This window comes from Elaeis guineensis, chromosome 10 (assembly GCF_000442705.2).
Source record: "Elaeis guineensis isolate ETL-2024a chromosome 10, EG11, whole genome shotgun sequence".
Taxonomy (NCBI): domain Eukaryota; kingdom Viridiplantae; phylum Streptophyta; class Magnoliopsida; order Arecales; family Arecaceae; genus Elaeis; species Elaeis guineensis.
In genome coordinates, this window is record NC_026002.2 from 2,714,608 (window position 1) to 2,730,182 (window position 15,575).

The following is a 15,575-nucleotide window of genomic DNA, read 5'->3' on the forward strand; positions in this document are numbered from 1 at the left end:
TAGTAGTTTGTCCTATATAATTTCATAGTAAGATAATGAATAAGTAAACAATATCTATAATTAAAACTTTTCACTTCTAGTATATCCAAGTTGACATAAATATTCTCTATCCAATAATAATTAATTTTTTAATAACATCTGCAAAATATAGATATAAACAATATTTATAAGTTGAATAAAATAATCAAAAGATTAAGAAAAATATAAGAGTAGATTTTATTTTTACCACTAATATAGATATAATTATCTACTCGATTCACTATTTCATCATAATTTATGAATTAGAATTTATGTAGAGATGGACATATCTCATATTTCAATATTTTCTTCAATTTTGTGGTCTGCAAGAAAAAAATCTTCTTATCATTCTTTCTTGGATAATACATTCTATTAGTATGTACAACTTTCAAATTAGTAATCAGATATATATACACTTTTTTAATAAGCATATGAAGCTTTTACATAATATTTTTTTTTATTACAACATATCTATGATTATCCTTATAAATAAATAAATTAAAAAATATAATATCAATAATTATTATATGAAACTTTTAGCAAATATAAGAGTAAAAAATATTTGAACATAGGAGGAAAGATATCTCTTCATCAATAATGAGCATGTCCAAATTTATAAGCTCCTTGTTATTTTTTATGTTAACTAAATTTCATATTCTATCAATTCTAACCTTTATCTTCCTGTTATCTCTCTCATTTATTAACTCATTTAGTAAATTACACTACATCTTTGAGTTGATTAATGATTTGTAATAAATATATATTGATATGTACAAACAATAATTAAAATAAATATAAAATTGAGATAAAAATATTGGCATATAATTTTTCTATGTTTGATTGTAATTTATTACAAATCTTATATATTAAGGATAGTAGGTAGATTAAAAAAAATCTTCTTATTGACAATATTCTTCGTCGAATAATAATCATTAAAATTTTCACCATTGTTTATCAATACTTTTAAACCATGTTTGCTAGTCACTCTAGATAGTGCAACATATAACTGTCCATGACTAAATATAGATCTTGATAAATATATTTTAACTTTAATTTTGATTTTAATTTTTATTAATAGTTATAGTGAAATATACAGAAAGAGGGAACTATCTTCGCTTCAATATGAAAGATCATTTAGATTCGGGTGGAGATAAGACTACTCTTAGAATAAACACACGATCATATATGTTACTTTTATTGATAATTAGCTTCTATAATTTTAAAAAATAATTTTATAATTATCAATCTAGTACCATTACAAAAATCGATATTTTGATTCAAATTTCTTAGTAATATCACTGGTATTCCTATCTTTAACATCAAGTCATGATTTGAGAATCTAAATAATTTTAGAGAATTAAAAAATTTGATAGAATACCAAAGATCTTCTTCTATATAGTTAGATGATGTTTTACAAATTGAACTATACTTAAGTAAACTTCCTCTGAAGATATTGAAAAAAGTATTCTCTCATTTATTACATTAGCAATTTCATTTATAAGTGTAAGAATAGTTCTCTCTTTTAAATATTTTTTACCAAATAATTTTAAACTTAAATCAAAATAAATATTTTGGATTATATCATTATGTGAATCATTTTGCTGTATGATAACTAAAGCTGATGAAAATTCAACTAAGTAGTCCCCATCCCCCTCACCAATATCATCATTATCAATTTTTGATATTCAATTACTGAATTGAGAAATATCTCGAATATTCATGATAGAAGTTTTACATTCATCAATCTCATATTTATTTTTACTTAAATATATAACAATGATTTCATAAATATGATCTATTAATGGAAACTTAAACAATATTTTCTTTTCGATCTTTAGAAATAACAGACAGAATCTACCTAAAATCTCCATCGAGAAGTATCATTTTTTTTTTCAAAAAATTTATATGTATTCTTAAGTTCTATGTGACATAAAATATCTCTTAAACTTTTATTCACAGCTTCAAAATAATACCCATAAGCTATTGGAGCTTCATCCCAAATAATAATATTCGTACTTACCATTAACTTTGCAATATAACTATCAAATTTAATCTTGCATATTTTATTCTCATTACTAGCTATTAGAATAAAAAATCTTGAATATGCAGTTCTCCTATGAGATATAAGTAAAGTAATAATGCCAAAAGATGTAATAGCTAATGCAATTTTTTTTTCAACTCTAACTGTAACTAAAATAGTCCTATAAAAAAAATTTCAATGCCACCATATCCATAAATAAAAGATAAACCACCACTATTAACTGAAATTGTCCCCATAATAATTTCATAGTCAACCAATCGTTCACTATTAAGAATAGCAAATAATTTTTGATGTTCTTCTATAACATCTTCAATATTATAAGATTTTTTTTTTGAATTAAGTATTTTGTTTTTGATCAAGGAGACTTGCATCTGGCAAAGATAATTAAAAAAAAAATTTAAAGACTTACCATCTTTAATCAATAGCTGTTCAATGTCATAAAAAGCATAATTTTTTTTATTTATGATTTGGATAAGTACAATCGATCAAATTGAAGAATTTGTTTCTGCTTGTACACAATATCTTTAGAAACTAATTTTTAATTATTCTCTCAAAATTAGAGTACTTCCAATACTTGACAAAATAAAAGTATTATAATAAATAGAACTCTTATTTATGGACCCACTATCCAATAATCAGTTTCTGTCAAATATTTATTTTATTTTTTGTCAGAATCTAATAAACAAACATGCATCCTTAAATTTTGGATATATGTACTGTTTACAGTACAAATATCTTATAACATGTAGGTCCTTTTATAATATTTAATAATTTTTTTAGATAAAATCTCTCACCACTTATAGAATGTGCATAATATATTCTTCCAATACATCTTTCAGATAATCTTTATTTTCATTCCTTCACATTACTGTGCCATACCCAATAGATTAAAAATTCAGTATAAATTAATGCTGTGCATCTTCATATATTTGATTCATCTTCATCTACTTTGTGAATATAGTATCTTCAATTTAAGACTGATTTAGTATGTTAAGTAAGTTAGCAAAGTCATGAAAAGTAATGGACTGCAGATCAGAATGATAGAAACTAAGTCTCTCAACATCAGACTCATGATAATTAATATCAAAATTAAATATTCTCCACAATACTTTTGAAGCTAAAATATTACAGCAATCTAAAAATTACTTAAACTCATCCACCATTGATCTATGATCCTCATTGTTCAAATTAGAATCATCTCTAATTTTTTCTAAGATTATAGTTTCTTGATCTGAGCCTTTATTGACGTACTTTAGGACTGGTAATTCGTGTTCACAGATTGTAAATAGATCGTGTCATTTGAAGGTATAACACAGGTTATCTCAATCCAAACATGATCCATTTAATTAAACAGATCGACCTGTGAAATACGAACATGGCACAAATATACATGGGTTGACACGATATGACCCATCTAACATAATTAATAATCATGTTGACAGGTTAAATGGGTACACGACCCACCTAACAATCTACCTAACGATCTATTAACCTATTTTAATCTATTTAACTTGTTTTAGCCTATTTTAACCTATGTAATCCATTAACCTGTTTTAATCCGTTTAGTTAAATGGATCAAAATGGATTACATGGGTCAACTCGCTTAAGACACGAATCTGTCGTATCATCAACGGATCAATCCGTTTATGATCCGAACCTATTTATTCCAAAATCGAATCCATCTAAATACGTATCGTTTGTATCCATGTCAATGGGTCGTGTCAAAAATTATTAGCCGTACGTACTTGAATAGATATTTAATTGATCAAGAATAATTATACCATTCAACATTAATATAAGCATGATATGTTATCAATAATTCAATATTATGAGGAATCATATAATGATTATCAAGTAATATTCTATTTTTTTCAACTACTCTACCATCATTACTTCGTCGATATATTGGAGAACTATCATTATCCAGCATTATTATTTTATTAAACTTCTTTGGAAAGTATTATATGTATTTATTATTGATCATGCAAGAAGAAGAATGATTGACAACCCCATAAAGTCCATGAATCATAAATTATTGGATAGCTTCAAAAGCAACTGATTCAAATTTATAATTAAAAATTTCTGCACTGATGATACAATCTATATCTATAGCAGAAGGATATTTATCATTATCATGAATAAATAGAAGATAAGCATATGGAAATCCCTCTTCTAAAACTCAGTAGAATATACAACTAAATAAAAAATATCAATAGAATTAGAAAATCAATAATAAAAAATTGATAGAAAAAGGAAGATAACACAAATACGCTACAAATCTTCCAAATATTTTCTCATACTTTAAATCACAAAGAAGCCCATCCAATTTTATTTTTAGAATCTGTGAAATAATGATTGGATTTGTGCCTTAAAAATCAATTATTGGCTGACGCATTGTGTAATTCCAAGGCTTAAACTTATACTTATAATTTTTTATTATCAATAAAAGACTTTTTCATTCCACTTATATTTATGTATCCATGATTTATCTTAAAAATTAATAAAAATAATTTTTATATATTCTTAAAATATTAAGAATCTGAGACATACATTAATTAGTAATTAATTTTTAAATGCTCATGATCAAAAGATCATCATAGAGGACAGTGATCAATCCATTCGAGATCGATGCATGGTTCACCTCCTTTGTGGGCAGATGAGTCTCGGATCTGTGGTGTAAGAATACTGGGATGAGGGTGTGGGTAGTTGTTAGAGAACAACTTGCACTGAGCATGACCAACACGAAAACCATATGGATGTTTACTCACTCATCAGTGATCTTCTCGATGCTACAATAGTGTGAGTGGTCATTTGACTTGCGGTATCATTGTCTATTCGCAGCGAGGCTACTGAGTTTGACTGCACATTTTTTTGATCCCTAGCTATTTGAATCCTTACTGTGCATGTTGGCTTCAGTAAGTTCAGGTTCACTATTTGGAGTAGGATACACCTAAAAAAAATCTATCAACATTGGTAGAAAAGAAGAAGTCCTATGCGATTTGTGAGACTGAGTTCAGAAAGTCTTTGGCCAAAGCAAGTATAAATACTGAAAAAAAATTTCACAAAATTCACAAATAAACTCGAGTCGAGCCAATCTAGCATATGACTAACGATGGAGTTTGACGAGTTCTCTATGACCTCCATCAAGTCGGAACTCATGATAGAAGAACTGAATCATACGATAACTGTAACTAGGGGTTCGTACTTTTATTCTACTGAGTTGTCACTATATACTGCTAGGTGTCACTAGTGGATTGTGAGACTCATCGGACGTCATCTTGATGATCGATGATCTTCGAATGGTAGAATTGAAATTGTTTCAATCCATCAAAAAGAGTTTCGATGATATTATGATAGAGATCACAATATATCTTATTACCAAATAGAATAGAACCTATGGGGTCACACATTAAGAGATTTAATCTTAAATTTGTCAATTGACTTATGAAGTTCTAATTAGGTTAGGATTTATTGAAATCCTATTAGGTTTAATTAAATCATACTAGCATATGATTAAACCTAATTTTTTTCGAGACTTCGATTTGATCAAGTCTATAGCCTTGAGCCTAACCTAAACCATTTGAATTTTAATTGAGCTCTTAATTGTGAGCCCAAGAGGATTAGATAATATCAATGAGTTGACATAAATTATCCTAATATTATCTCTTCATTATCTCCTAATTATCTCTAAGTGTGCATATGGAATAGATAGAAAGATGGGAGGCGTCTGCTTCTCTTTCTGGCAAGATCAGAGGACCCCAACCCCCTGGATATAACAAGAGGGACCCACCCCCTTCTTGTGGATTGGCGTGGAGGAGAGAGAGGGGCCACGCCCCCTCTCATATGTCAAGAAACCCCTAGGGGGCACCAAGTGTTGGCGCCCCAAACTACCTGCCCTATATGAAGTAGGGCACCCCTTGTACCTACCTAAAGGGGTTGATAATATGCCAATTATATCTGATTTTATTGAAAAAAATTGGATTAAAAAAATAGAGTATTCTTATGAGATAAGGATGTATCTTTTGAATATAATTGGATTTCTCTTATGAGTTAAGGCAAAGCTTATATAAAGATAAGGTCTTTAGGATTTCTAAGATGAATTTGGTGAAACAAAAAGTCTCCTCTCCCCTCTCCACACCTCCCTTCCTCCGTCTCTTCTCTTCCACGCCCAAGGGTTGGGCGTCCCACTTTCCACACATCAAAAGGTAGAGGTGATTTGTCTTCAAGAGTGAAGAACGAGGAGAAGAAGAAGAAGACTGCAAATCAAGGAGTTGATTCCGCAGTCTAAATCAAAGAGTTGATCTAAGTTCTAAGGCTGAGATTCTACTTGAAGAAGAAGAATCTACTATGAGAAGATCGATTCGAGATTGATCCTGGTGGATATCCGTAGAGATCGGACACATGTGCAGCTCAAGCATCTACGAATTCATGATCATTGATAGCGATGAATATCTATCCGCGCTAAGATATTAAGATTCGATCTCATACTTATTTTTAAATTTTAAATTATATGTTTGTTTTTCTCTTGAGCTTGGGTAGAATTAGATTTGATCTTATGCATGTGGAGTTAAAGGGTTTAATCTATTTATTTTTCGTTGCGTTCAAAAGAGTTTTGAAATATACACATACTGTCTATCTGATTTTCTAACAATAATATCAGAACATTCAGAAGATTGTTGACTTGATATCTTTTCTAAAAAATAATAAATTTTTGACCATTTAGGATTGTAAGTGAATGTAATAAACAGATTAAGATAACCTGCCCATCAATAAATTACTATAGCATTTTGATAATTCTATATAAAATATCTAGGACTACCAGTAAATGAGGAGGACAATACAATACTAACAGATGAAGTTTTAGTATCACTTCTAAGAATAGCATCTTTTAATCCACAATATAATTCTAATCGAAGTTGAGGTTGGTTCTTTCTAACTCAACAAAGATGGTTCTCTTCAATACAAGTATAGCAATCAATAATATTTTACTGAAATATATAGTCTGTCTTCTCGTAATAATATATGACCTTCAGATGCTCAATATTGTACTCAATATATATATAATTTTTTTATACTCATATTTTGATATTTTTGTTGTTATTTTCCAGCAACACTTCTTCTTATAGTACCAATATGGAAACCATCTTCACCATATAGAAAAAGTAAAGGATATTGTATTAATATAAAATTGGGATATAGTTCATTAATACAATATAAACCATTAGTTTGATATTCAATAATAATATCATAGTCAGAAGAATATATATCAAAATCATCAATAATTAAAGCAGCAATCTTAGAACATAAAAAGCTATTATATTATTTTGTATTTATATTTCTATCACTCAAGAGTCAAAGTCTGATCTTAATGATATCATAATCTTAAAATCTATCACGTGCTATTTAGAAAGATCGAACTAAAAGATTGTAGTTGTCTAACATTTGTATCAAATCTTTTAAGATATCAGGATCTAGAGAATTTGATCCATAATTCATTCCTAAATCACTGACTCTATTAGAGACTTCATTATCAGTATCATAAATATATAATTGAGCAAATTTAAGTTTGTTGCCCTCAATACGTAATAATAACCCAATCTTATGATGATTTTGGCCATTCAAATGGAAGATATAAAGGTCTAAACCTCAATTAATAGAGTTATCAATATTTTTTTCTATTGAAATAAATAAAAAAAATAAAATTATATATTATTATATTTTTTCAAAATTCTATTGATTTTCAGCCACCATCATAAGTAAGCAGTTCATCAAGCGCTTGATATATATTTTTGAAAAATGATAGCTTCACTCTACCATCTGAATAATGTAGAAAGAATTTAAGATTTGAAGATTTTCTAAATTTTATTATTCTCTCTTCATACTACATAATAGCATCACATTGTTCATGTATATAGTTGGGCCTACCAAAATTTTAAGGTGGAATAAATCTTTCTAAAAAGTAATGTATATAAGATTTGACTTTAAAAAAACTAAACATAATTGTTGGAATATAATGATAGAAAAAAATAGGAGAAAAAAAAAAACTAACTTTCAATAGTTTTCGATTGTGTTCTAACAATATTAAGATTTTTTTTCGCTATAATATTAGCTGTATTCTAAGTCTTGCATACAGAGATGAATCTATAGCTACTGTAGGAATAGCAACAGCATTTGTCATCTCCAAATTATCAAATTTATATTTTCTAAACTCGCAATTAGAAAATTCTTCTATCATCAAAATCAAGTTAGAAGCTTTTGATAGTGTCCAAGAAAATTAGTGTTGTATAGCGAGATGAATCCATAGCAATCTCAGATATGTTAGAAAATATATCTCAATAAAGTATTATCTATATCAGGGGAAGATGCAAATAGCCCCGATCTCAAAGTAGAATCAGCATCATAAATAAAATCAGAAGTTTCCGATTGTATTCTAATATTATTAAGATTTTTATTTTTTTCTCTAATAATATTAACTATCTTCTAAGTCTTACATACAAGATGAATCCATAGCTGCTGCCAAAATAGCAGAAATATTTGTCATCTCCAAATTATCAAACTTACAATTTCTAACTTCATAATTAAAAAATTTTCTATCATCAAAAATCAAGTTAGAAGTTTTTGATAATATTCAAAAAAATTGATACTAACATTCCTTTTATTAGAAAATTAATAGTGTCAATATGAAATATGACATTATATATAATTAAGAACCAATAAAATTGAATAAAAAATAAAATAAGTACAGTACAGATATAACAAAAAAATTATAAAAAATAATTTAAAAATCATTATTAATAATCATATCTGCACAAACCATACTAAAATAAGATAATGAAGTTACACATCATACTATAACATATGAAAAGATAATTACAATAACAATCGACAACAAATGAAAAATACTATAAATTAAAAAAAATAGAGAGTAAAATTTATAGAGAAAAAAATAAAGAGAGAAAATAGAAACTCTCTCTCCTTTTTCCCTTCGTAGGATAAATTACAGGCTTCGAGGTGGCCCATTGATATGACTCAAGATAATTGATCCACAAGGTGGGTAAGAAATGTCATGGGAATACAAAGAAGAGATTGGAGTCATATGCAATAATATTGTAAATAAATTATCCTCACCATATCAAAATATCAATAAATTTCTAATATTCTATTCTACGGATAGGCCATAGAAATGTTGTAACATCTATGCACTGCTAGAGGTCCTGGAAGCAATTTATTATGGATAACTTTAGGATCCGGACATTGTTGTTAACCAATACTTTGGCACATCTAATGCACTTCGCTAATCCAACAGGAAAGTATCATAGGAATTTATATATCCATCCTTACCTCTTATTGATGCACCTAAAATTAATTTCATGTAAATGAAGAGGAACATCAAGAAATCTAATTGTTAAACAATGGATCTGCGTTTTTGAAAAAAAGAAAAGCAAAAAAGAGTGTGATAATCATATACAAATCAGGTGAGGTATAGAATAAATCAAAGCCCTCAAAGAGGAAAGACTGTGGGTATCACCGACACGCCCCTGGGAGAGCTCTGTCAGGGGTGAATCCGACTTTCAGCGGTCTCAGCGTAGGCGCATCCAGCAATGGCAACCGGTTTGGTGGAAGAAAAGAGAAAAATAAGAAAAGTCATTTTCCACCAAAATTTTGTGAATTGCCGGTGAACTTTAGGTTACAACAATATCATTGAGATCAGAAAAAAGAGGAGGAGAGAACTTAGTGTCTATTACCTCAACTCTAATAAAGAATCAATGGTGAGTTATCAAGAAATGCTCAATGAAAAATTTAAAAGAATCGAAGAAATCACGCTAATGATGGAGTTTTGGGATAAAATGGTGAAGAGAGGAGGGGACTTTTTATGGACCTAGGATTCTAGGATTTGGTTGTTCTAAGATTTTTTTTTCAGTCATAAATGTAGAAGATGAAGACTCTTATGGAGAATCTTCCTTCCCTACCTCACGTACACAGTGCATGAGATTTCAAAAATATATATATATTTTTTTCTTTGCTTTACGATTTGTGGGGAAAAATTGATTTTTTTTTTGCTTTACGATTCATGTGGGAGAAAATTAATTTTTTTTTGCTTTACGATTCATGCAGAAGAAATTGAGATCTTAATCGTGCCCTTTGTCTCGTTTACACCACCTTCTACTGTGCCCCTCTCCTCCTCCTCATCTTGTATTTTTTGGTGGATAGTGCTTGAGGTTGGCGGCAATGATGGAGACGGCATGGATTCAAAAGCTATGGCCCACTTCTAAGGTACCTATCCTGCCGACTCCGATTATGCCCTCCATCTTGATCGCCCCCCCTCCTCCTCCCCACCTCATATTTTTTGACGGACGGTGCTTGAGGTCAGCAGCATGGGTTTGAAAACTATATGAATAGAATGGGGAAAGAATGGAGGCAAGAGGTGGGAGGTTCGAAGCAAAAATAAAAAATAAAATAATCTATCTCATAAGATCGGAAGCTATGGATAGAGTGGACACGTGACAGACGGTATTTGAGAAAAATTATACATATAACGGATGGAGATTGATGTTTTTATTTTAATATATATATTATAGATGAGTGAAAATATTTGGAACATAACAGTGAACAATGATCTTGAATTGTCCTTAAGTGCTCGAGCTGCTGCCCAGCCTTCAACCTCATGTCCTCGTCTTCTTATCCGTGTAGCTTTAAAAGCAAAAGTCACTTGATATATGAATATCCTACGGTAGGGGATGAATTTGAAAATCCTCCATATTGTTTGTATCAAGTAATGAAGTAATATCTGTGGAATCGCCTCCAACCCATAAGCGATTGGCTTGAAAATCCTGCACAGCATATCTAATTGCTTCCCATGCCGCCTGCCACTAGCAAGCTTCAAGAACAGAACAACAAGAAAGAGGCTGGCCAACCATCCACTATAGTGGGCATTGTGAAAAATTCTATTTTCACAACAAATGTAAGGGAAAAATGGCTGTTCTCATAAGAGATGGTATAATGATAAGGGGAACAAAGGTTTTGAAGCTATTTTGATGGTTCTGAAAGTCTTATCATATTTTCTTTAAAAAGAATGAAAAATTAGATAGTAATCATTATTCACTTATAATCTTATTATAACAACCATCATGCTTGGACAATAAGTTTAACTCTTTGACATTTTTAAAGGTCATCCAGCAAAATAATTTTATTAATTGAAATCCTCATGTTAGTTTAATATTTCATCATATGAATAGATATAAATAATAGTAATATTTTATTAATTGTCACTACTTAACGGTATATAGAATGGCAATGAACAGGTATTGTGATAATTATCATGAAAAATCCTCATGTATAACAGTTTATCATATGAATAGTGATAATAAATAGCACTTGATGTGTTTTTCATTAATTGCCAATATAATGGCGTGAATGGTCGTTATAACAAGTATTTATTTTATTCCCAAAATTTTCATCTCCTTACTAAATTAGGCATATAATGGACAATATTTATGATGTCGAATATATTAACTTGGAGTCGAGTTGTATCTCTCATGCGAGAGTATAATTGATCATTTTTCACATCGTCAATCATTAAATCGCATATTACACATCTTTGAAAACATGATATAATACACCTTTTAAAACATGATTTGGACCATATGGTCCGTACTATGAAAAAAAGAGGTTGGAGCACTTTAAAGCAATGCGATGCTTGATCTAATTGTTGATGTCGCCCAATTAGACCAATCATTCTTTGGTGCCAAAGATGCAACCCAAATCCTATTGGCTTGGCCGTTATTGGGGAAATGGCGTTTAATAATTTAAAAATAAAACGTTACATTAGTGGCATTTGAAGTTAATCCCTCCAACGTCAGTGGCATTTCGCCTCCCAACTTATTATAATAATAGCATACCCAACAATGACAGGGTGGGAAAAGAAAAAACCAAAACGAAAGGCAACGCTCGTCCCATCCACTTCAGCGATCCGTGTCATGTCTCCTCCACCACTCAACACGCTCCGATCTCCACCTCCTCCCCTCATCCCATCCGTCCATACCCACGCCTCAACAAGCACCTCCCTTCTTTCCCCTTCTCTTATCATCTCCTCCCCTTTTTGTTTTTTATCTTTTCATTTTTAAATTATTATTATCACACTCTTTTCTTCCTCCCTCTCTCTCTCGATCCATCCAAACCTCCCTTTCTCTTTTAAGTACCCACCCCACATCCCACCATAACCCCAAAGTAGACTCTCCCACACTCACTCCCCATGGCTACTGAGGAAGTCACCAAGCCTCCCAATCTCCCTCCTTATCCTGAGGTACGCCCCCACATACTTAAAAAATTTATAAAACGAGAAATCCTCTCCTTCATCCTAACCATCTTTATTTAGTTTGAAACAATTATAGTTGGTTTTGTGTTGGTTTGGGATTTTTTTTTTTTTTTTTTGGTTGATGGGTTGGATGTGTGGGACTGTAGATGATACTGGCGGCGATCGCAGCTTTGAACGAGAAAGAAGGGTCCAGCAAGTCGGCGATATCGAAGTACATCGAGTCGTCGTACGGGGAGCTGCCGCAGTCGCACTCGTCGCTGCTGACGGCCCACCTGGCCCGGATGAAGGAGAGCGGCGAGCTCCTCCTCGTCAAGAACAACTACTTGAAGCCCGGGCCCGACGCGGCCCCCAAGCGGGGCCGCGGCCGGCCCCCAAAGCCCAAGCCCGTCCTCCCCCCGGGCACCGTCCTCCCACCTCCCCGCCCCCGCGGCCGCCCCCCTAAGCCCAAAGACCCCCTCGCCGTCGCCGTCGCCAAGGTCAACAAAGGCCTCCCCAGAGCCCGCGGTCGCCCGCCCAAGAAGGTCCGGCCTGCAGTCTCTGCCGCCGCCGCTCCGGCTTCCGATGGTGCTCCGGCGAAGAGGGGCCGAGGCCGGCCGCCCAAGCCGAAGCCGGTGGTGGCGAACGATGAGGCCTAACCTGAAGGAAGCAGTCTTAGGGGAGGTCAACCGCTAATGAGAGCTCTAAACTTATTGTTGTTGTTCGCTGTTTCTTTTTCTTTTCATCTCTAATTGCTGCTGTGGGGTTCTTAGAATGGATAGATGGATGGATGAACTCCGTTGTTGTGTTTGTAATTTGTATGTACGTTGTGGTAGCTGTACCTGTTGACTGTGTTATTGAAAATGACTGACTGAATTAATGGTGGTTATCCCGTTTTTTAGTTTTTTAGCTTTTTAGCTGTGTCCAAGATTTCAACTTTTTTTTTTTTTAAAAAAAACAAGGTTTTCCAAATAATTGTATTATGGGTGTTGATAAAAATAATGATAAAATGGGATGCTTGTTGTAGACTAATTTCATATTATTCTTCTGATGATAGAAACTAATAGTAATTTTAGTGATTGTTTGGAGAGAAAAATGGTACAGCTTGAGAGCTGGTCTTGCATGTAAGAATTGATTGCAAGTATGAAGATTAATTTTTCATTGTTGCTTTTCAGGAGACTTGTACATGGTACTTCTTGATGAGTTTCTAAAAAGGACATCATGTGGAGACTGAGCTGGTGTAAATGCAGTAGGTGCTCCAAAATTTGTATTTGGACCTTGATTTGTTTAATAGCATAACATCAGTAATGGACCAATTCAATTGAAGAGATTTCAATGTTTTGTGATACTTTTTGTCATAAATGATTGATTGGTGGTTGCTCTGTGATAATGTTTTGTTCTTGTGTTGCCTTTAGCATGAACTCCAAATAGCTTCTAATTTTTGCACTTTATGTGCTCATTATTCACTCTTTGTGATAATACATATTATAGTCTAAAGGACTACTTCATGTAAGATGACACCAGACATGCACTCTTAGCCATGGTGCATTGTATGGAGCTGATATTCTACATTCTTTAAAATTTCATGGTTGTTTCATGAAACTTCATAAAAGCTTATCTTCAATTGTTGTATTACTATATGTAGATGATTACTGAAGGTGCCTTTCTCTCTTTTTTTTAATGCTGTAAATTTTTTCTTATTTTCTTCAGTGTGGAATCACAGTGATTGTTTTGTCGAACTTGTGGTCTTAAGTTGATTTGCCTAGAACTAATTTAGGCAGTTGCTCTTTAATGAAGGTAACTGGTTGGTTTGAGTTGCATATAATTGGACTGGATTTCAGAATGGAATTTTATCTTGATCCAAACACAAACAATTATTTGGTGGTTTGAGCTGCATGTTGATGGTTGAGGCTTAAATTTTGTGGGTGGTATTTGATGTTTCAAATTATTCATCGTGTTCTAGTTGTGATGGCTTTGGTTTCCATAGTTTGTTTTATGTTTGTTAGATCTTGTTTGATTGGACCTTCTAATCTTAACTATGGAGATTAGTGACTTAAGAGTTCTTTTATATATATACATATTTAATTAGTGTACAAGCTAGTAAAATTGATTTCAATGCAGCCAACTCATGTCCACATTTACTGGATGTGTTGAGAGAAAGGTAATATGTATCTCATTTCTTTCTTTTTTACTCTAATTTAATGACGTCTCTAGTAGGTGTAGGGACCTTATTCTTCATTTTTTGTTGAGTTTCCCTTCCAAAAATTGTGCAACAAGGTCTTGAATGAAAACAACTGGTTACATTGGTTGAAAGCTGTGAAAACTTGTTGGATGTGAGTTCCTTAAATTGAGTTATAGTTCTAGAAATAGGTGTAACAAAAGCTTTACTATTTAGAATGTTGATAATGAAATGCTCAGTTATGTTCAACCTCCATCAAACTTGCTCAATCATTTCTAGTCATCTAATTTTTGTCAAACACATTTTGTTCTATTTGAGTGTAGATATAAAATTTTAGTTAAAGAAATCCAAACATGGGAATGCTGATCTTTTAGATGTTATATCAAATAAGTTAACTCATGCCTTGGAAGTGGTAACTGAATGTTGGAAGTATATATTGTAAGTCATGCCTTGAGGGTGGGAAGTATGCACTGTCAGTTGCATGAGTTCCTGGACTTTTTGGAATCCAAATTCCAGAAAGAGGTTTGAACTTGCATGACTTTTGTGCCTACGTTGTTCAACAAAAGATATCCTTGATTATGAGCAGATTGCTCCTAAGGTCTAATTTCTTTCTGAATTCTGGTTGTGATTCTTTTGTGCCACTTTAGCATGGTATTCTTTTTAGACTGTTTTGTGGATTGGGATCAGTTTGGATACTTTTTTGGATTCTAAATTTCCACCACCAAGTTTGCATGTTGAGCTTGGCTTGATGTTGTTTGGGTTCTGATTGAAGGTTCATATTTGCAGGAATAGCTAGTTTTATGCTTGATATATTATTTCATATGATCTATATTATTAATTTATTGGCAGTGGCCCTCTATATCCAAAAAAGGAGGCACAATAATTATTCCCAGCTTCCAATTTTTCTAAAGAGGGTACCAAGGTTATAAAACTCAATTTTGGTTTCAGCCCCAACATGGAATTCTCTTTTCAACAATTTTGGCTATTTCAGCAATTTCTTTCCTGGTTTTAGAAACAAAAATCGAAGAAGGTTATGGTACATTTTT

At 32.0% G+C, this 15,575-nt stretch overlaps 1 protein-coding gene across 2 annotated transcripts; it reads left to right on the top strand.

Moving 5' to 3' along the window:
• Window positions 1–12,180: 12,180 nt before the first annotated feature.
• On the top strand, window positions 12,181–13,698 carry LOC105053206 (HMG-Y-related protein A). Of its 2 annotated transcripts, XM_073244291.1 has the most exons (3): window positions 12,181–12,362; window positions 12,521–13,034; window positions 13,526–13,698. In XM_073244291.1, exons 1-2 carry the CDS (start codon window positions 12,312–12,314, stop codon window positions 13,007–13,009), a joined length of 540 nt encoding a protein of 179 aa, XP_073100392.1. In that variant the 5' UTR covers window positions 12,181–12,311; the 3' UTR covers window positions 13,010–13,034; window positions 13,526–13,698. The 2 variants fall into 2 exon arrangements, with proteins under 2 accessions (XP_073100392.1, XP_010932593.1); XM_010934291.4 differs by lacking the exon at window positions 13,526–13,698 and having other exon boundaries at window positions 12,183–12,362; window positions 12,521–13,251.
• The last annotated feature ends 1,877 nt before the right edge of the window (window positions 13,699–15,575 follow it).

Coding starts and splice junctions, on each gene's coding strand:
- LOC105053206 (XM_073244291.1), top strand. CDS start 12,312: ATGGCTACTGAGGAAGTCACCAAGCCTCCCAATCTCCCTCCTTATCCT. Junction 12,363..12,520: donor ATCTCCCTCCTTATCCTGAG/GTACGCCCCCAC, acceptor GTGGGACTGTAG/ATGATACTGGCGGCGATCGC.